Consider the following 24,108-nt stretch of genomic DNA (forward strand, 5'->3'; position numbering starts at 1 on the left):
TAAGTTTTTCTTTTTATTTTTTTTGTTTTGTTCCCTTTTTTTTTTTTTTTTTTTTTTTTGGTTTTTGTGGATTATTAATGACAAATTAATTGTACTTATAGTCAGGTAGTATTCAAATGATAGTTAACTACCATTTTCTTCTTACAATTCATAGAAACATATCCAGGTGTTTAGGAGATGCGTAAACAGATCAATAAAATATTTCAAAAGAAATTAAAAATCCAAATATACTTCATTATAAACAAAAAACTACATTAAAAAAATCATATTATAACATATTAACGAGATTATAAGCCTAACTTGCAAAAAAACGTAAGGTTGATATTGTGATTGTCGGGGCCCGAGGCAAAGTCCATAAATTAGACCCCCAAAATCAACATAAATGCAAAAATTCAACGGTATATTATGCAATCTATTGCTAACTTAAAACTTGACATTGAAACAACAAAAAAATATATTGTATGAAAAATTTATATTATAAAATAACAAAACCAACAATGTTTCAAATACAAAAAAAATGATAAATAGTGAAAGCCCATCAAGCAATTTCATAAACACAATAGCCATCAGCTGACAGTGACTTCCAAAACACTCTTGTCAAAGTATCAATCAAGATTCGGTTCAATAGCCAACAAGCGTCGGTCTCATAGGGAAATAATTAGTCAAACTTCACAGTGATGCCTATCGTTAAATAAAAAATTTTCTAGTGTGGGTCTTACTCTGACATTAACAAACAAAAACTTTTTTCACCATAAAAATATCAAGAGTTAAAACTAATTTGAATATTAAAATTGGTTAGGTTATACACATACTTGTAATGAGTCACCAACATTAATGAAGAATGAATTTTGATCAGGAGGGATTGAAATCCAATTGCCATCTTTCAATGAGATTTAAAGACCAAAAGTGTTGTTAGATCTCAAAACAGGAATGATTTGTGGGTCAGTCTATTCACCTAAACCAATCAAATTTCTGCCATTAAACTGATCATCAGGGCATGGAGGTAATGATTTGGCCTGAAAACAAAGTCACTCTCTTCATCCATAAGAAGCTTACTGGATGTATTTCTTGGTTGAATCTTCATCCCTTCAGCCAACATTTCAAGAATCTCACAAGCCATTTTCTTAAAAGATGACACAATCATTCACGATACAACTTCAAAAACATAAAAAAAATAGAACCAGTAAGAAAATTGGCTTTGTATTCCACCGTTGCAACTTACAAGCCTGAAATAAAAATTCGAGCACTACAGACAATTTTTTTCAAAGCAGTTCACTAGTTTCATCAGTGATGCAAGTTCAAGTAGGACACACATTCTTGGATCAAGTTATGTTGAACAAATTCCCATTTTTCATTTTGCAAATCCAATAACATTTTTTATTATTTACGCAAATTTCAGCATTACAAAAACAATACAATACAAAATTAAAATGACATCAAGAGCTCTCCCGAAAATTTTGTGAGCTTGATGAACAAATTTCCATTTTCCAGTTTGCAAATCCAGTAGCAGCATCCATTTAGGACAAAAAAACAGTTAATTTAACCAAGAACTTACGCAAGAAAGGCAAAGTAATCTGAAAAGATGCTCTTTCGAAAATTCAAATTAGACTCATTTCTCATGCTTCAATTCCACAAGTTCCAAACACAGATGCTAATTGCTAAACACTCAAATCACAAGAAATTAAATCGCAAATTGCAAGAAACTAAAATTGCAAAAAGAAACCAAAATGCACTGCAGGTAAAGTTTAGATTAAGTGAGTAACCTTAGCACTTACCAGTCATGGATTGAAGCTCTCGGGCTCGACATTTTCATCATTAGCTATAGAAGATTAGAAGAATAATCTACACTTGTATGGCCTTCTGAGGAATTATCAATTTATCATCACCCCCATTTCTTGATTATGAACTCTGAATCGAAATCTTGAAGTGGAATTGGAGGTCAATTGCACTTCGGTTTCACACGCAACAAGAGGAAAAGGAATGAAAATGTATTTCCCCTAAACCCTATATTAAAAAAAAGGGGGACCAAAATTGCGTCCCCTTCGGTTCTGGGCCTAGGGCGCATGCCTCGTTGGCCTTACCACAGGACTGGTCCTTGTTGGGGATACTAGAATCTTCAAAAGAGAAGTTTTATGCACTTGTGTGTAAACTTTATATTGTGTTGTATATTTGTATTCGTGAGACTATTTATTTTGATATAAAAAGGATCAACCTTTAATATTTCTGCATTTACGAGTTGATTTGTATCATGATATATATTTTTATACAAAATCAATTAATATTCTATTGCCAAAGGGAACAACAAGAAATAATATGGAAGTCTACCCAACTAATATACCAATATGGTTGTCTAATTAAATTGATGTACTACTACCCAGTTAATTAATATATTGTTGCCATTAAAGAACAACCAAACATATTGCTTTTGTTCAGCATGACATATGCCAACTTTCTTTTCTTATTAGTGTTGGGAATTTACTTAAACAGGCACAACGGAAATAAACATTTTCAATTCCCACCAGGATTCAACTTTGTATTTAGATAAGAACTGTGATGAGAAATATACATTTTTCTTGATTTTGCAAACTCCTTTGCATTATCCTCTTCTAGCAACTTGAATCTGTCTCCCACAGCTGTCTAATTGTCCTGCCTCCAATGAAATCCATACAGAGAACAGATTGCAACTGCTATGATTTTTCCTCTTGTGTCAGCAAGAATTATGAAAAACAACATGGATCTTAAACCCTAGCATGTATTTATATAAACCCGAATGGGCTCGGCCCGATCCGGTCCAATATTTAATTAATCCATTTAATTAAATCCAGTCCGTGAATTAATTAATCCAATTAATTAATTCGGTGCTATAAATGACAAATCCAATTAATTAATTTTATCCAACGATTGTTAAATTAATTAATTGGCAAATTGTGATCTTTCAATTCTCTTTTGTATGCGACCCATCAGGTTCTTGACCACGATGCCTAACGACGTGAAATATTATTTTGATCTAATCAAAACTGATAAATTAAACACCCTTTTAATTTATCACAAATTCACACTCGCCGTCCGAGATTGACATCTAGCAATGATTAGGGCAACACATGGACGGGAAATGTCACGTGGTATGACAAAATCAAAATTGTTCGTTTACCATGAAACTATAATCCGTTCGTCAATATGATCCGATTAACTACGAGATATGGAAGTGTGTCAATCTCGATTATCGATCATATCTTTCATTCTACTATTAAGCCAATATGAGTCGAAAACTCCTTTTTGACTTATATGTATACCTTGGCCAAGGATTTCGTTATTGACTTAATTGAACGAAATGCAGATCACAATCTTTTACTATCTAAGAGTGACGAATCCTCTATTGGTAATTCACAACCTTCATATGGTTCTTGACATACTCGAACGATGTTGTATTAGCAACCCTTGGCAGAGCAACATCCAACACCGTCAAAGCATGACTGTCCTCATACAAGGCACTATGATGACCTCAAGTCATAGGACCAATTCTACTACTGAATGTTAGAGATTAACCACTAACACTCAGATAGTTATCCATATGGAATCTCTTAGTGGGTATCCAATGTTTTGTTCTATAACAAAATATTTACGTGTTCATTTAAGTGTCACCACACTTTAGCTCGTGAGATCAACTACTTACTTCACAAGTAAGAAATGCCACACGTGATGGTCTATCTGTATCAACAATATCCGTATCTCGTTATTACTTATGACCACGGTTTATTCAAGATCCAATCATACATAATTTGTATTTCACAATCACAACTCCTTATGGTTAACAAATCACTTAAACTTGGATCTTCGGACTCTATTATTTAATATTATTTATCACAAAATTAATTTAAATAAATAATAGATCTTGCCAAAAATGCATTAAACATATTAAAAGTGTTTACAACCTAAATCGATTGGATCTAGGGCATAACACTTACAATTAGAAGATACCACATCAATAGTGTAACAATCTAAACCTGTGCCCAAGCTGTTAACTGGTAAGTAGTATTCGCTTTGAGATAGTATGTGTCTACCTTACCCTTCATGGATTTATTTAGTGCTCCCCAAATATTCGACCCAAGACCTCTCTGCTTTATGATGACCTAAGGGTAATAATTTCTTTGTATCATTACTCCATAAAATTCTCAATACTGTACTTATTGTGTGAGATAAGAGGTTCTCAGACCGCAATGGATTGTGAAACATACTGGCACGTTGCTAAACTTAACCCCGGGGCAGCAACATGCTCTGCAAGTGGTGAAAATCGGACGACAAAAAAAAAAAAAAAGCATCCAAAATGCTTCCAAAGCCAACTTAAAATGCAGTTTGTAGGATCGTGGGGATGAAATCTAAGACTGTTCTCTATAACATCATATGTGCACATATCATTTGGTGGCCTTAATGAATTGATATTTATGTTTATTTGCTCTTAATATAAGTAGATAATTTTGCTTGGACTGAATAACAGTTCAAGTTTGATAGCATTTGATAAGTGTATTCTATACACTTATTTGGGATTTTAAATTTTATTATTTATTGTTAAATTGAACGGATATTCTACCTCTTTTTGTGTGAATATAATTAAATGTAGGAGAAAAACCGAATTTGAGCAATTGGCACGAAGATCATCTTAATTAAAGTTGATTCAAATTAATAGATGATCAATTGGATTACACATGATCAATTAGAAGAATAAAGAAAGCACTTGGAAGTAATTCACAAGTTTCAGTATGCTAAATCTAACATTTGAAAATTTTAAGGACTATATTAAAAATTCTCTAAACTTGCCACTTACGAATGATTGTAGAGGTTGAGGATCAAAATGTAGTAATTTATCGATGAAAGGCCTACAGTGAAAATAAGGAAAGACTCGAGCTAAACCAGAACAAAATTTGAGGGACCAATTTGAATTTTGTGAAAATGTTGAACCTTGATCGTACTTATTGAGGGTTCCGATTGCAAGGCATCCTTAAATCATTTCACCAAGAAAAAATGTTGAAAAGTACGATCACGACGATTTTAACCATGCGATGACATGGTACGTTCTAAGCAGTCTAATTCTGATTCCTGATTTCATTCAATCTTTACTTAACATGGTCTTTATATTAGCTAATATTTTAAGCTTAGCCTTTTTAGCAACAAGAGCTGAAGCATTTTAGTCAAGTTCTTATAATTCATCGACCTTTTTTTTGCTTCCTCTACATCTTTTAGAAGTTCTGCGCATAGTTTCTCCGGACAATTCACTTTTTTCTCAATTGAAGAAGCTCATTGGACATAGATCTTGCATTCAGCGTGATGGTCATGATGTAGCACAACATCTTACTAAAGGTGGACATTAATTAGTTTTCCCTTTCTGTCAAAGTAATCTCCTCCACTAATTTCTCCCAAGGCTTATGAAGATATAATTGCACCTTGCTGACCATGAGACAAAGTCAAAGAGTGTCAAAAGAATGCCAAAGTCCAATTTCTTGTTGAGGTGATCATTGAGCAAAGATTTCACATCCGATTTCTCTGAAAGCTAATTTCTTTTGGATTTGGATCTCTTAGGATCCAAATGAGAATGTTCAGTGACCAATGCTTTGCTTTTTTCCAAAGTAGAATGAGAAGTATATTTTGTACACTTATCTAGACCATTAGACTAAATTAATTGTTATTGATTTAAATGAATTATGGCTTAGTTTAGTACATATTTCACTTGTTAGGAAAAACTCGATGCAAAAGTGACACAGAACAGAAGTAAGAAAAAATAAAAGATTTACCAACGTAAATCTTGAAAATAAGAAAATTGGAATTCTCCAAGAATGAAACTTGTATATTATTCAATGATCATGGAAAATGTTCCAAAAGCTATTAAATAGGCGTTACAAGAAACCCTAAAACATAGAAAAAATAAAACATTCCAAAAATGGCGAAAATTCAAAACAGGAAATACGAAAATTAATTATTCGGATGCCTAAATGAAGGGATTTGGCTAAAATCCCGAGATCTCAGGTGCCCTGGGTCCAATTTCTCGGGCCGTTTCCAATCAACCTACCAAATTTCAGCCCATTTCGACACCATCGCGACAAAAGACAAAATTGCCCCTGGTGCGATTTTTCTTTTTTAATTTTCTATCCAACACTTCTTCAAACTCTAAAGCTACTTGTCCTATATCAGTCTCCCCTACCTGTGAAGAACTCAACCCCGATAGAGTGGAACATCATCACGAAACTCATACAGATCTGCCACATTGAAGGTATGAGAGATGTTCATACTAGCAGGCAGGTTGATCACATATGCATTGTCATTGATCTTCTTGATCACCTTGTATGGCCCTTATTTTCTCAGCTTCAGCTTGTTGTAGGAACCAACAGGAAATCGTTCCTTGTGCAGAAACACCATCACTTGAGATCACCTTCCACAAATAGTTTCTCACGCCTCTTGCTGTCTGCCGGAACCTTATACTTCGCATTTTTTTCTTCCAATCGAGCCTTCACTTTTGCCTGAACATCAAGAGCCTGTTCAGCCATATCTTCAGCAGCCACATTGGAACCAACAACCTCAGGGAGACGAGCTAAGTCCAATGCATGTTTAGGAGGCTTCAAATACACCAAAGAGAAAGGGGACCCACCAGTGGCAGTGTGGATTGCATTATTGTACGCGAACTCGGCCTGTGCCAAATGCCACTGCTTTGGCTTATCACCACAAATACTGTGTATCAAATTCCCCAGTGTCCTATTCAGATTTTTGATCTGCCCATCCGTCTGCGGGTGTGCTGTGCTACTAAACTTCAGAGTAGTATCCATCCGCCGCCATAGTGTAACCAAAAAATGACTAAGGAATTTCGAGTCCCAATCAGAAGTGATGGATTGAGGGACTCCATGCAACCGAACCACTTCACGAAAGAATAGCTGAGCTACATGAGAAGCATTAGACGTTTTTCGGCATGGGATAAAATGCCCCATTTTGGAAAACCTGTCAACCACAATAAATACAGAATCTACCCCACGTTGAGTTCGAGGTAGTCCCAAAACAAAATCCAACGACAAATCTTCCCATATCGCATTTGGTACAGGTAGAGGCATGTACAAACTACTATTATGAGCTTGCCCCTTTGAAGTCTGACATACATAACACTTACGGACCAAATTTCCCACGTCGCGCTTCAACTGAGGCCAGTAATATCGCTTTGCTACCCCACCAATAGTTTTATCACGTCCCAAGTGACCACTCAAGTTGCCACCATGTAGTTCTCATATCAATTTCTCCCTCAAAGAACTCCGCGGAATACACAACTGGTTGCCATGGAACAGGTAGTCGTCAAGTATATGGAACTCGCCATCTGTTTGTTTCAGAACACACTTTCCCCACACTTCTGCAAAATCCTCATCTTCCACATATAAGTCTTTCAGATACTCAATACCAATAACCTCCTGCTGCATAGTTACCAGCAAGCTTGCACGCCGGCTCAAGGCATCTGCTACCTTATTCAAAACTCTAGATTTATGCTTCAGAACAAATGGGAATTTCTCCAAATAAGTCGACCACCGAGCATGCATGTTACTTAAATTTCTATGGCTGTTCAAGTACTTCAAAGCCTGATGGTCGGTGTAGAGTATAAACTCTCACTAAATCAGGTAGTTCTCCCAATGTTTCAAGGCCCGAACAATTGCATAGAATTCTTGGTCATATGTACTCCACTTTCACCGTGCATCACTAAGTTTCTTGCTAAAAAATGCCACTGGCTTCTCTTCTTGTGACAAGACCGCTCCAACCCCAATTCCACTAGCATCACACTCTACTTCGAACAACTTCTCAAAACTGGGTAGTGCAAGGATAGGAGTGGTACACAATTTCTCCTTGATGACTGCAAAGGCTATGCTAGCTGCTTCACCCCACTGTAATTTACCTTTCTTTAGACACTCTGTAATGAGAGCAACAATGCTGCTAAAATCATTGATAAATCTCCGGTAAAATGTCGCCAATCCGTGAAAACTTCTTACTTCTCCAACTGTCTTCGGTGTAGGCCAATCACGAATGACTCTCACCTTTTCCTCGTCAACCATTATCCCCTTGGAACTGACTACATACCCTAGGAATAAAAGTCGCTCTGTCCACCAACTACATTTCTTTAAATTAATGAACAGTTAACTAACAACACCGCTAGCACAGCTCGAAGATGCTTCATGTGTTCCTCCTCACTACGACTATAAATCAGTATATCATCAAAGTAAACCACTACATATTTTCCAATGAAAGGATGCAATACCTGGTTCATAACTCGTATAAAAGTACTTGGCACGTTGGACAGCCCGAAAGGCATCACCAACCATTCATAGAGCCCATCCTTAGTTTTGAATGCTATTTTCCATTCATCCGCGGGTTTAACTCGAATCTGGTGGTACCCACTTCGAAGGTCGATCTTGGAGAACAACTTCAAACCATCCAGCATATCCAACATGTCATCCAGTCTCGGAATTGGGAACCTATACCGAACAGTGATTTTATTAATCGCGCGACTATTAAGGCACATCCTCCAACTGCCGTCTTTCTTTAGGACCAATAAGGTAGCACAGCACAAGGGCTCATGTACTCACGAATAAACCCTTTCTTCAGTAACTCCTCTACCTTCTCCTGCAAAATTTGATTTTCCTTCGGACTCATCTCGTAATGAGGCATTTTCGGCAAACTTGCTCCAGGCACAGGTCAATACTGTGCTGAATGTCTCTCAAGGGTGGGAGGTCATCTGGTAACTCATCAAATACCAGCTCGCTGAACTCATCCAAAAGGGACTGCACTACTCCTGGTATCACCGCCTCAGGTTGATTTTTCTCTTCTATCACGAGGGCTCGTACTACCACCACATGGAACTCCTATGCTTCCTTCACCTCTAACTCGAAATCAGCTACTGAAGTTACTAAAGAAAGTAGAGGATGACCTTCTATAGTAACCATAGTAGGGACAGTTGGGTTTCGATTTGGGACCATGGCAATTTTTTTACCCTCCCAATTGAAAACATACACATTATCACGCCTCCTATAGGCCACATCCATGTCAAACTGCCAAGGACGCCCCAACAACACATGGCTAGCATACATGTTGATGACTTTGCAAACCACTTCATCTCGGTAGTGCTGGCCAATTGAGATAGGGGCTTTACACACTTCTGTCACGCTCACCTTAGGCCCCTTCTGAATCCACCCAATCACATAAGGTTTTGGATGCTTCTCAACCTGGAACTTTAGATGCTCCACCAGCCTTTTGGACACGAAGTTCTCACAACTACCAGTATCGATAATCAAATCGCAGTCCTTACCTTGCACACTACAACAAGCGTTAAAAATATTATTTCTCTGTGAGGACTCCTCCATCTTTGTTGAGCACATGACACGCTGAACCACACAGTTTACAAACTCTCTCAGCTCGTCTGCAATTTCTGCTCCATCCAACAGTTCCTCCACTTCAGGCCTTTCCTCCACATACTGCTCCTTTTCACCATCCTCTCCAGCATCCACAAAATTCACTGACCTCCTGGCTAGACATTCATTCGAGCGATGACCCGATTGGCCACATCTGTAGCACTTAAAATCAACAGGTTTAGTATATGGATTTAGCGCTCGTGGGGCTTCCTTTACAACTGTTGCTGGGCGAGTCCCAGCGTGGTTATTATTGGGGATAGCACTTCTTTAGGCCTGATCAACAACAGACTTAGAAGGAGTCTGGACTTTACCAGGAGTGAATCTGCCTCTGTTCGCCATTGTGTAAGATGACTCACCCATGTCTTTCTTATAGTTGGAAGAACGAGCAGACATTTTCTCCATCAATTCTGCTTTCAGCACGAAATTATACGCCTCATCTACCATCCATACCACATGCAGTCCAATCTTATCTCGAATGGATGGCTTTAATCCTCCCAAATACCTGGAAACCTGTTGCACCTCTGACTCGCTTAGATTATTCCGAATAGAAAGTCTGGACCATTCCTCAGTATAGTCTGCAACTAATTTGTTTCCCTGCACACAATTCTGGAAACTTTGAAATATGAACTATTCATAATCGGGTGGCAAGAACCTCCTCATCATAAGTTGTTTCATCCACCTCCAAGATCGGATAGGTGCCTTGCCCTGATGTTGCCTATCCATTTGTAACCGTTCCCACCAAACAGCAGCCCCACTTCTCAATTTATACACTACCAATTTCACCTGTCGTTCCTCCGTAACCTCAGTAAAATCAAAGAACCTCTCGACCTCAGAAATCCAATCCAAAAATTATTCGATCTGTAATTTTTCATGGAACAATGGTATGTCTGCCCGAATCCTATAATCAGACTGATTTCGATTTAGTTGTGGATTTTCTGGGTGTTCAGCAAATTTGTCCTCAGAATCCACATCGCCGAAATCTTCAGGTTGTCTGTTTCTTGCAACCCTATGAGGACGCCCGCCACCAGGTCGACCATTGGCATTTTCCACACCCAGGGCCAGAACATTGATAGGCAGAGGGTTTGGTTGCTGCTCCAACAAACGCTGAACCATAACCTTCAACCTTCCCATCGATTATCATTGTTCGTCAATTGTCGCCCACAGTTCCGCATCTATTTCCCTGCGACCAGCATCGCAAGGATGAACTCTTCCTTCGTTGTTGTTGTGGGCCATTAAAGAACAAGGCAAACCCTCGCTCTAATGCCACTTGACGCAGAACGGAAGTAAGAAAAAATAAAAGATTTATCAATGTAAATCTTGAAAACAAGAAAATTGGAATTCTCCAAGAATAAAACTTGTATATTATTCAATGATCATGGAAAAAGTTTCAAATTAAATAGGCGTTACAAGAAACCCTAAAACATTAAAAAAATAAAACGTTCCAAATATGGCGAAAATTCAAAACAGGAAATATGGAAATTAATTATTCGGAGGCCTAAACGAAGGGATTTGGCTAAAATCCCGAGATCTCAGGTCCCCCGAGTACAATTTCTCAGGCCGTTTCCAATCAACCTGCCAAATTTTAGCCCATTCCGACACCGTCACGACAAATGACAAAATTGCCCCTGGTGCGGTTTTTCTTTGTTAATTTTCTGTCCATCACTTCTTCAAACTCCAAAGCTAGTTGTCCTATATCAAAAAGCAATCTAAAGTTAGGAGACTAAATCGTATCCTTTAAAAAAAAAAAAAATCATTTTGGCCAAATACTGAATATTGGAGAGTGATAGGAGTCAATTTGATTAAATAGAAAGGCTAAAGACTGAAAAATGAATGAAAAATGACCAAATTGCACATTCAAAGAAAGTTAAGGGATGAGCGCAAAATTGGCGAAAAAACCTATATACCTCGCACACGAGCTATCTAGTTCCAAAACTCAAGGATAATAAGGCCTAGGGATAGTGCACGACCCAGATGCCGACAAGCACGCGTGGTTCAAGAATTCATATGATGGGCCAGTTTCCTCTTTACATTCTAACTCCTTTTAGTATGAAGTTATTGCACCTATTTTACCTAATTGAGGCCACCAAGGTTGGGGGACACCACATCATAACGTAGAGAAGAGGTCCAGCCAAGAGATCACACAAGGAAATAACATCAGAAATTGAAGATTTTTAAGGCTTGGATTAAATGTCAAGACCAAGATATTGATTCTCCGTCAATATTCTTATATTGTTCTATAATCAAGGTGATATCCTTTCGTATATTTGTTTGTAATTCATACCAAAATATACTAGGCTAAATTTTTCCATGTATTGGATGAAGATGAACCTTTCGCTTATTTATTTTAATTCAAAACAAGTAGCTTATTAATTCTTGTATTTCTTGATTAATCTTGACAAAATATGGAATTGTCAAATCGAATTTCTTCTGACATGATTCTCGTTAAATAGAATACTATTTAGCTTGATTGTTGCAATCAGCTAGCATGACATAAGGGATTACAAATTTAAAATCTGTCTAAGGAGAGCTATTTACCTATTAATCTGTAACAACTATACAGGATTTACGATGTATAACTTTACAAGAATAGAATATATGGGCTGGCATAAGCTGTCCTATTAACTCGTTAACATCTTCCCTCAAATTGATGAGGTTAGATAGACCAGCAGCAATTTGTATAGGCTGGCATAAGCTGTCCTATTAACTCTCTTTCTAGTTTTACACTTTATTTGGAGTAATTACAAAATTAGAACAGGTTCTGGGAGAATAAGGGAAAAGTAATTAAAGCCATGTTGGGGGTTAGCTTTTTTTTTATCAACTTTTACTAGGTGATAGATCAACCTAACAATATAAAGGAATAACTCCGCCTGGAACTTCGCCATGGTCCACAAAAGGTAATATTAAACCATATGAGCTCACCCATTAGGAGAAAGTTAGATGACGACGAGATTAAAAGAACTAAGAACCTCATGGAAGATATGATGAAAGGAAATTAGAAGCCCCATTTCCATTTCAAATCCTTATGAATAGAAATTCAATCACGAGATGGGCAATTTGTAGTCTAATACTGCTCGGGACAAGTTAGCTTGATATCCTCCGGAATACTAAATTTATCCTTAATCACTAGGTCTCTCTCAGTAATATAAAATTTTGAGGCCTCATAGAACCTCGTTTCATCTTCGCTCCTATCAGGCTCATCTGTAGGTTTGTTGGACTCAAGTCTAAGTCGTAACTGCCCACACTGCCTAGGACTTTGCGTATCTATGCATATGCCTGATGGTAAAATAGGCGTCATAGGTATGAACTAGAACAAAGTAAGCTCACAGAATATGAGGACGATGAACCCTCTCCTTCATCTTTAAACCTGGCTATTTAGGAAATCACACTAGGAAAATATTCTATAAACTTGATCTCCTAAAGTATGTTCAGGTCAATAATACCAAAATACAAACAAAAGCTGAATGAAAAAATGAAAAATACAAGAAATAAAAATACATGAGGCACATACGTAGAAGGAGATTTGAAAGATTTTAGGCGGAATAGTAGCAAGAAGAATCACCAATAAACACCTTAACTTCATCTACACAAGCAGAGAGTGGGAAATCCTCAAGAGAGGGAAAGAAAAAACGAAGAAAATAATTTCAATTAGAAAAAAAGCAACAATACTGAAATTTCATACTTATAGGTTATGATCTCAAGGATTAGATCTTGATAGGATTAATCCTAGCCACACAAACCAATCCTAACCATCGAATTCAAAAGGCGCCCAAAATTTCAAGTTGATGGGTCATATGTTCATTAATTAAGTGTAGAACATAGAATGGTCTCATTGATATACATAACAAGGAAAATGCTTCCTGCAAAGGTAATGTTGACACCCTACAAACAGGGATTTGAATTTTTTGATGTGGCTTGACAAATGGCGGGAGCACTTAAAATACACGTGGCGGGCACATGTGAGAGGAAGCAAAGGAAATCTGTGAAACAAAAAATGGGAAACCTAACCACTGTTGCAAAATTTCAAACAAGATCAAATTAGAACCCGTAAATATCAGTCATAATTTTCCCGGGAAGGTGGCACTCCAGTGATGAACCCGAAGGCAGTAGTTGATTCGCCCGGCTGGATCGAACCCAAAGGCAATGGTTGAACTTGTTTATGTCTGCCACATTTCTACTTTTCTAAAGATTTAACAATGATGAACAACACTTTGATCTAATTAAAAAGCAAAAATCCACATTTTGGAAGACAGTTGTTGAGTTGCCTAGGAATATTGAACTGTGCTTCCCCATCTCCCTCTAGTTTACCAAGTTCCTCTCTTCAGGTAAAATTAATTTGTAATGGGTAAATTCCTTAAAGCTATTTAGAGGGATTATGGTGACTAAGATAATGATATAATCTGGTGACTATTTAGAGGGTTTTATGTGAACTGTGCTTCCCCATCTCCCTCCCTAGTATACCAAGTTCCTCTCTTCATTGAAACTGCATTATATATTGGAAGCACAACTGCATTACATATGATTGTAGATGATGAGGATCAAAATGTAGTAATTTATAGATAAAAGGCCTACAATGAAAATAAGGAAAGACTTGAGCTAAACCAGACCAAAATTCGAGGGACCAATTTGAATTTTGTGAAAATGTTGAACCTTGAGTGTAAGTATTGAGGGTTGCGATTGCAAGGAGTCCTTAAATCATGTCACCAAGAAAAATGTTGAACAGTACGATCACAACGATTTTAACCATGCAATGACATGGTACGTTCTAGGCAATCTAATTTTGTTTCCTAATTTCATTCAACCTCTACTTAAAATGGTCTATCTATTAGCTAATATTTTAACCTTAGCCCTGTTAGCAACAAGAACTGAAGCATTTTAGTCAAATTCTGGTACTTCATTGACTTTTTCTGCATCCTCTACCTCTTTTAGAAGTTCTGCGCACAGTTTCTCCAAACACTTCACTTTTTTCTCAAGGGAAAAGCTCGTTGGACAGATATCTTACATTCAGCGTGTTGGTCGTGATGTAGCACAGCATCTTACTAAAGGTGGACATTAATCAGTTTTCCCTTTCTATCAAATTAATCTCCTCCACTAATCCCAAGGCTTATTAAGATATAAGTACACCTTGCTGACCAGGAGGAGACAAAGTCAAAGACTGTCAAAAGAATGCCAAAGTCCAATTTCTTGTTGAGGTGATTATTGAGCAAAGATTTCCCATCCGATTTCTCGGTAAGCTAATTTCTTTTGGATTTGGATCTCTTAGGATCCAAATGAGAATGTTCAGTGACCAACGCTTTGCTTTTTTCCGAAGTAGAATGAGAAGTATATTTTGTACACTTATCTAGACCATTAGATTAAATTAATTGTTATTGATTTAAATGAATTATGGCTTAGTTTAGTATATATTTCACTTGTTAGGAGAAACTCGAGGCAAAATGGTGGGTTGGACGAAAGGAGTAAAAAATGGGTTAAAATGGAAGCAATCTAAAGTTAGTAGACTAAATCCTATCCTTTCAAAAAATCATTTTCGCCTAATACTAAATATTAAAGAGTGATACGAGTCAATTGGATTAAACAAAAAGGCTAAAGACCAAAAATGAATGAAAAATGACCAAATTGCACGTTCAAAGAAAGTTCAGGGTCGAACGCAAAATTGGCGGAAAAAAACCTATATACCTCGTGCACGCGCTATCTAGTTCCAAAACTCAAGGATAATAAGGCCTAGGGATAGTGCACGACCCAGATGCCAACAAGCACACGTGGTTCAAGAATTCATATGATGGGCCAGTTTCCTCTTTACATTCTAACTCCTTTTAGTATGAAGTTCTTGCACCTATTTTACCTAATTGAGGCCACCAAGGATGGGGGACACCACATCATAACATAAAGAAGAGGTCTAGCAAAGAGATCACAAGGAAATAACATAAGAAATTGAAGATTTTTAAGGCTTGGATTAAATGTCAAGACCAAGATATTGACTCTTCATCAAGATTCTTATATTGTTCTATAATCAAGGTGATATCCTTTCGTATATTTGTTTGTAATTCATACCAAAATATACTAGGCTAAATTTTTCCATGTATTGGATAAAGATGAACCTGTCGCTTATTTATTTTAATTCAAAACAAGTAGCTTATTAATTCTTGTATTTCTTGATTAATCTTGACAAAATATGGAATTGTCAAATCGAATTTCTTCTCATATGATTCTCATTAAATAGAATACCATTCAGCTTGATTGCTGCAATCAGCTAGCATGACATAAGGGATTACAAATTCTAAATGTGTCTAAGGAGAGCTATTTACCTATTAATCTGTAACAACTATACAGGATTTACGATGTATAACTTTACAAGAATAGAATATATGGGCTGGCATAAGCTGTCCTATTAACTCGTTAACATCTTCCCTCAAATTGATGAGGTTAGATAGACCAGCAGCAATTTGCTAACCGAAAATTGGTGACGTTGTCAATTCATTGCTTTAGTAAACCCATCAGCAACTTGAAGGCCTGTAGTGATATGAGGAAGAAAAATAGCATAATTGTCAAAAGCTTCCTTGATAGAATATCAATCCACTTTAATATGCTTGATGCATTCATGATAAGCAGAAATAGCCTCTATTTGAATTGTGCTAGTATTATCGACATAAAATGGAGTTGGATGTAATTTAGAAATCCCAAGTTCAGCCAAGATACCTCGAAGCCAAATAATTTCAAAACATGCAATGGACATAGCCCGTGTTCAGCTTCAATGGAAGACTTCGAAACTCGATCTTCCTTTTTAAATTTCTAAAAATTAAGGCATGACTGGAAATCATACAACAATCAATGGTAGAGCTACGAGTAATAGGACATCCAGCCCAATCAACATCACTATAGGCTACGAGTTAAAAGTTGAACCAGCAGGAAAGACCAAACCACAATTAGGAGACCCCTGAATATAGCGAACCATACGATGCACAGCAGCCATGTGATGATGCCTACAGAAGGCAGAACTGACTAACTTGATGAATAGCATAAGATAAGTCAGGCCAAGTCATAGTTAGGTAAATGGAACTCCCAACATGATGATAAAGATTAGGATTGGGAACAAGATCTCTTTCATCATGACAGAAATTAACATTCACTTCTTAAGTGAGGGTCCACTGAAGGAGTGTCCTGAAGACCAGCGAAAGCAATCAAATCTTAGGCATATTTATGCTGATTTACAAAGATGCCGTAGGACTAGAATGTATCTCAAGATCCTAAATCATGAAGCTACTTCTGAAGTTTAGCAATCAAGTTAGAATCGATTCATCACAATACATTTGATGTGGTGTGAAGCAATAAAGAGGAGTTATGCTGACTTTGCACAAAAGAGAACTGAAGCAAAGTTTTCTGAACTTGCCAAACCTTGCTCGCCTGTCATAGTCTATATAAAAATGCTTCAACTTACATATCTCCTAAAAAGATGAGTTAATCAATCCAGGGGGGAGCTGCATATGGATGTCCTCATTAAGATCACCATGGAGGAATGCATTTTTTACATCCATTGATGCAGAGGCCAATTCTTGGAAGCTGCAATGGCAAGAATAGTACACACTATAGTCATCTTAACCACAGGAGCAAACGTCTCGTCATAATCTACACCATAATTTTGTCTATTACTAAGAGCCACTAGTCGGGCCATATATCATTAATCTAGGATACCATCCGAGTTGAGCTTAATAGAGTACACCTACTTGTAGCCAATGGATTTGATATTAGAAGGATGAGGGACAAATCCAAATTGTTATTATTGACAAGAGCTTGAAGCTCGTCCTGCATAGACTTTCGTTAGCATTCATGCTTTATTGCTTTAGCACAACAAGTAGGAATAGAAATAAAGGACAAGGGAATAAGAGAAGAGTTATTGGAAACATCAAAAGTAATAGACAAAAGCCCATACTTATCAGGAGGATGAGAAGGACGGCTTGATTCGATGAGGTATTGGAACAATCAGGATCAGGTATAGGAGTATGATCTAGAAGAGACTCATGAGAGTTGGTTGAGATATCAGGCTCAAGTTATGAACGTCTTTCATACACTAGTCTAGGTTTGTGACATTCTATAGATAGAGAAGAGCTATCAAAACTAGGTTGAACAGATAAGACAGGAAAGAAGAGGTTTGAAGAGTTGGAAGAAAATAATGATTCTTGCTAAACACAATATTCCTAGAGACCCAAAGTTTTTTAGAGTATGGATTATAGCATACAAAACCTTTTTGTCTATTAACTGAGGGGACAATTTGTTATGTTCAGGGGGAGGTAAATGAACAAAACAAACACAACCAAAGCATAAAGATCAAGATAACTAGGATTTTTCCAGTACAGACAAAAATAAGGTGATTCTTTGTTAAAAATGTTAAAGATAGAAATATTGTGAAGAATATTTTCCATAATATTTTTCCTTTTAGTGTAGGATTATTTTCTTTATTAATTGATTGTGTAATTAATACACAATCTTTCCTTTTATATTTATTTCCTTTTATTGTTATTTGTAACTATTGATATTAGTTTGTCACTTTTGCTGAAACAATTTGTAGTGTCTTTATGTATTATAATTAAGTCCATTTAATGTTTATTTTTCTGATTAAAATGTCTATCAAAGTATGGTCTTAGGCTGTCCACAGTATGGTAGTTGTTGGCAGGAAATTGTTGACCAAAATTTGGTTAACCTTTTGTGTAGCAGCTGGTTATGGATGAATTGATGTAACTCATTTTCCTTTTCAGAATTAATATTTTCTTCCTCTTTGTGTTACAATTCCTTCAATGGTATCAGAGCACTAAAGATCTTAGAAGAAAAAGAAAGGGAATAAAACAGAAAAAAGAGAGAAAACAAGTGAGGAAATTTCCACCAAAACATTTTTCACCATTTCAACAAAAAATTAGATCTGAGAGTGATGGCTTCAATTAGTTTTTCAGCTCCACTACCTTCAGTGTTTACAGGGGTTAACTATGATTTTTAGGCTGCAAAGATGAAGGCTTATTTGAAAGCATATGATCTGTGGGAGATCACAGAATCAGGTATTGAACCACCTCCTCTAAGGGCAAATCCTACTATTGCTCAATTGAAGCAACATAGTGAAGAGGTTGCAAAAATGTTCAAGGCTTTGTCTTGCATCCAATCTGTCATTTCTGATACAATATTCACCAGGATTATGACTTGTGAGATAGCAAAGGAAGCCTGGGATAGATTGCAAGAAGAGTTAGAGGCAATGCAAGAACAAGGCAAATGCAAGTTTTAAATTTAAGAAGGGAGTATGTCACCTTGAAGATGAAAGACTTAGAATCTGTCAAAGAATATTCTGATAGGCTAATGAAAGTGGTGAATCAAATAAGGGTGTTGGGAGATGACTTACCTGACAAGAGAGTTGTGGAGAAGGTGCTGATCGATTTGCCAGAAAAATTGGAGGCAAAAATCTTTTCTCTTGAAGACTCTAGAGACCTGTTTTCTATAACATTGTTTGAGTTGGTTAATGCCTTGAAAGCTATTGAGCAAAGGAGGCTAATGAGAGACAAAGAACAGGTAGAAGGTGCCTTGTTTGTTAAAGGAAAACACAAAGTGCAAAGAAGCTATGGTATGAAGAAGCATCAGCAAGAGAACAAGAGGGTTGAAGGCAACAAAGCTGCTAATAAAAGTGATGCTTATACACCTTGTCCTCAAAACTCCTACCTTTTATTCTCGATATTTAGGGTAGAATTCGATTTTGAGACTTCTTCAAAATCTCTTCGACAAACTGCCTCAACAAGAATAGTATTGAACATCATTGCATTTCAATTTTCCATTGCCTATAGAATTGCTAACCTCAGCTCTCCTAAGCTCTCAACTAGTCACCAGTGATGCTAATACAATTAGGGCACATACCTCATCATTAAATTTAATCTAAATTGTGATCAAATAACTAATAATTGTATTTAGCTTATGAGATGTTCAACAACTAGAGCACCTTTAACCATCTTCAAATTAATAATTTTTTCATTAGATGTACCTTGTCACTTGAAGATGGCTTCTCATACATATCGAGCAATACCTTCGTCAAATCTACCGTGATTTTCTCCATCGTCATGTTGTGACCAACACTCTTCAACTGTGTCAACCCTGTAACACCCGTTACTTGACAAATGACAATCAACATGTTTGCAATCATTGCCCTTCGTTCTTTTGGCTTTACATTCGAAAAGGTCTGGTACAATTTTTTACTATACACATAATCCTCAATAAATTTTCCAGAATGCAAAATCTATACCATCAAACTTTCAGATCCTATTAGGTTTGTGACTCTAATATGGGATAGGAGTCTTGGGATTACGTGTTTGACTTGGCTTAGAAAGGAATTAATTAGAATCCAAGTTTTAAAAGGAAATCAAATTTTATCCAAGATAAAATTGGAAACTAGAATCCCTTCCACGTCGTCTCTTAATTATAATATATTTCCTTACCTTTTAGGACTCTTTTAGGTTTTTTGTCATGGCCTATAAATTAGAGGCACCTCTTTTCAATTTCAATTGTAACAGTTAGCTAAATTGGCTTGTATTCTGCATAATGTTCAATAAAAACATCATTTCCTCTGTGTTAATTTTCTTTGTTACTCTTTTACAAATTTAATCTTGTTTTTCGTTGCGTGATCTAGTTTACTTCATAATTGTCATTATAATCTCGTTCTTCAAAATCCATTGGAATCAACTTGTGTTTTTGGAGCTTCTGCACCCAACAGATCCCTGGTGACATTCTTCTTCCATCCTCTCTTTCCAAGAATATTTGTTCCCAGTACCAAATTTAGAAAAAGAGAAAACCACATTGATTGCTACTCAATTTGTTTAGTGGAACTGTGTAAGTATTTATATATTAGCTTTTTAAAATTAAGCATAAGTTGCACGGCTGTGTATGAGCATGAGTTTATCATTCCCCGTTTTAACCTACATTATTTTGCATGTGTAGTAAGTTGCATGTCAAATTATGTAACAAAGTAAATTCCCAGAGTGAATAAGTGTGATCAACTTGCAGTAACCTCTTACGTGTTTCTAATGTAATTTGTCTAATACAATATGTGGAGAGGAAGCATTAATATCTGAACTTGAATTAATCAGGTTACTTAATAAAATTTTTAAATCGATTATAACGAATGCATCGTATTACATTAAATTGTATAATCACAAAAGGATTTTAATATGCTAGCCACGTAATAGCATTGTAATACTACATCACTAACTTATTAAATTGTACAAATAGAGTAAATGATGAGAATGATAGATATGCACATAACTACATGAATAAGTATGATCAACATGTGATGTGCAAAGCTTGTGCATGGTGCATTAACTTTGGTTTTAAAAATTTTCTGAGACAAAATATGCTAACTTTTTGGAACTATCGACTCTGAAATAGGTAATCCTCTAGGTGGTGCAGAACTCTCAAACTAATGGTACATTTTGCTTTATTTACTTTTTGTTGCTTATCCATCTTGCTTTACTTAATTTTTTTTGCCATCCACCTTGCTCCCAATTTTAATAAATTGCAATTATTTGCAGTGTATATAGATTTATCTCAATCTCTTTATGATATATTACTTGCTGCAAACGTTGTGTTCTCTGAAAGAATTGATACCATAAAAAAAAAAAGTTGGACCATCAGTTCAATAAGTTGCCCTACATCCTAAAGGACCTGGTCTAAAGTTTTAGTGATGTATTTTAACTTTTTAAAGTACGCGAAAAAGTGATCTTTTAATGAATTTCCATGTTTTACCCGTCTCTTCAAATTACCTATTCGCCAATAAGTGAAATAAATACGCTGGTACTTTATGATAATGGATGAGACAATCTACTAATCATGAAAGAAATAGTACTTCTTTTTCATCAATGATCCAAAAGAAAAAAATGCCTACTGATTTTTCCTGCTATACAATTTATTTTCAATATATAGAAACTTATGTGGGAAGGCACAAGTAATTATTGTGTTTGTACCATTGCCTCAATGTAATGCCGTAAGTTAAATTGAGCATTGATTTCTCCATATTTTATCTTGTCATTGGAAACAAACAAATTTTTTTTTCCTTAATATCGATTTTATTTTCTAGTTGTCTCTCATTTTGCAGATGTACTGATCACTTGCTTCCATTTGATCAGATGAGAAAGATAATGAAATCTGATGAGAAAGTAAAAGTGGGAATACCTGGACTTACTTTTTTCCCACCAAATCTCCAAATGAAAGAAAACTTCCATAGTTGGGTAGCGGACCCCACTATATTAGCCAAATATTTTTATATCTGAAGAAAAATCTAAGAAATATATAAATTAGTATCAGAATGACTTTTTCGGTGCTTAATTTAATAGGAATTTGTGGAGCTGAAGGACGAAAAGGTCTTGAACAAATATGCAAACTTCCTCTAGTAGGTGAAGAAGAATCTTTGGACTGCTGCGGGAACCAACTAGAAAACTATATAATAATGAAGTTTCCACGTGTTGGAACATTTAGTGCAATGGCAAAATTTTTGAGCAGGCTAATGACGTTCTTTGAATTAATTGGACACACACTATATTTTGACATATTTTATTAAATTGTACTCAATATTTTTGTTTATTGAAACTATGGAAAATATGATTATATATGTGTTAATGTCTATAATTTTTGTTCTTTAATTATTATAGGTTTGATGGTAATCACATCAACAAAGGCGGCTCTGAGGGCATGCGAGTTGAGCGACCGCACATGACCTCAGCATTGTAGGGGCACCATTTTTTTTATTTTTATGTTTTATAAGTCTATATATATATGTAGAAGTACATATTTATAATAGTACATATTGTTTTATTAATTCTAAGATTTAAAATATTTATTATTATATTAAATTAAAGGGCACAATATTTACGAAAAAGAGTAAAAAAAAATTATATTATGTTAATATTTGTTTAATATGACAAATTATTGAAAATAAATGTTTAATTTAACATATATTGAAAATAAAAATTTATAATTCTAAACTATCTTGCTTTCAAAAATATTATAAACTATCTATTTTACTATTCCTAATATCAAATGTCCAATTAGCTTCATTGATCAATTACCAACCTAAAAAAAAATTAAGTAGCCCAAAATTCAAATGATTAAAATGGAGAGTGAAAAGATAATACTAAATTCCTTTTTATCAGTTCTCTCATTTTCATTTTTTAACCCATGAAGAATAGTCAAATAAAAAAGAGAATAAACTTTATTGTCTATTTTTATTACTTACTCTATAATAGTACAATCTATTTGTTGGAGCCCACTATCCACTTGTGAATTGCTATTTATGAATTTTTTTTTTGAAGGGTAAGTTTTTGTTGGATGATAACTGATAGTTGATTACATTCAATTTTTACGAATTTTTTAACTAAAAGAAACAAAAAATAACTTCTGATTTATTAACTTATTTGAGAAGATTGGATTGCTTTTCGAATATATTTATTGTTTATAGAATACTATTGACAATTATTGTTATTGTTGCATTTGTCGAAAAATATTTTTCAAAACTAAAGCTATCAAAATCTTATTTGCGATCAACCATGTCACAAGAACGAGTCCACTTGTGAATTGCTATTTCATTATGATGATTATTATTATTATTTTGGTTCTAGAAGGGTAAGTTTTTATTGGGTAATAACTGATAGTTGATTAAATTCAATTTTTGAGATTTTTTTTTACCAAAAGAAACAAAAATAGCTTTTGATATATTGACTTATTTGAGAAGATTAGATTGCTTTTTGAATATATTTATTGCTTATACAATACTATTGATAATTATTGTTATTGTTGCATTTGTCAAAAAATGTTCTTCGAAACTAAAGCTATTAAAATCTAATTTTCGATCAACCATGTTATAAGAATGATTGAATGCGTTAGTTTTGATATTTATTAAAAAAGATTTGCTAAAACATATTGATTAGAAAGTTTAATTAGTCAACTTATTTCTAAAAATGCAAAAATGCGAGAACAAATATTTTTACATGATTTGTTGTATTTCAAGATTTACATGTGGTACTTGCTATTTTTTATTTCAAAGTCTGCTCATGTGAAATTGTACCAAGAGGTTAGTAGTTTAGATGGTTCTCTGAGGACATATGACTTTTGATGAAGTTCGGAGAATGCTTTTGCGCTTGAGTTATATTATTTTATTAACAATATGTAAAAAAATAAAGAAATTTTTAAATGTCATATTTTTGGATGAAATGATGTTATTGAATTATTTTTTTATAATATATTTTTTATTACACGAAAGGGGCACCATTTTAAAATGTCGCACGGGGCACCTAAAATTTCAAGGCCGGCCCTGCACATCAATAAACAATTTAAAAATGTAAACACTGCTTCAGTGTATGCTTTTTTATGGCATGCATATGTATGCCTCTGTGCCATAAAAGAAGTGAATATTTATGGCTTGCAATAGCATGCCATTAAAAGTGAATTAATAGCATCCAATTCATTTTTGTTGGCATGCATTGTATGCCAGTATTTACGGCATGGCTTCCTACAGCATGCGAAGGTATGCAGTAAAGAACCTTTTACAACATGCAATGTAAGCCGTAAAAAGCAAACTTTGTAGTAGCGTTAGAAATTTTTATAGATTGAATCACCACTGGAGAATATTTATATTTTGAGCTTCATATCATCTCAAGTTTATCCTTGCTGAGGA

The 24,108-nt window shown here is 35.4% G+C and overlaps 1 protein-coding gene across 1 annotated transcript; it reads right to left on the reverse strand.

Annotated features, from left to right (window-relative positions):
• Positions 1 to 7,709: 7,709 nt before the first annotated feature.
• LOC111371133 (uncharacterized mitochondrial protein AtMg00860-like) lies at positions 7,710 to 8,072 on the reverse strand. Its single transcript, XM_022993043.1, has one exon. The coding sequence runs from the start codon at positions 8,070 to 8,072 to the stop codon at positions 7,710 to 7,712; it is 363 nt and encodes a 120-aa protein (XP_022848811.1).
• Between the last annotated feature and the right edge of the window lie 16,036 nt (positions 8,073 to 24,108).

The sequence above is a fragment of the Olea europaea genome, chromosome 2, assembly GCF_002742605.1.
Source record: "Olea europaea var. sylvestris chromosome 2, O_europaea_v1, whole genome shotgun sequence".
NCBI lineage: Eukaryota > Viridiplantae > Streptophyta > Magnoliopsida > Lamiales > Oleaceae > Olea > Olea europaea.

Bases quoted from the DNA above. Each gene is read 5' to 3' on its own strand.
- LOC111371133 (XM_022993043.1), bottom strand. From the start codon at position 8,072: ATGGTTGACGAGGAAAAGGTGAGAGTCATTCGTGATTGGCCTACACCG.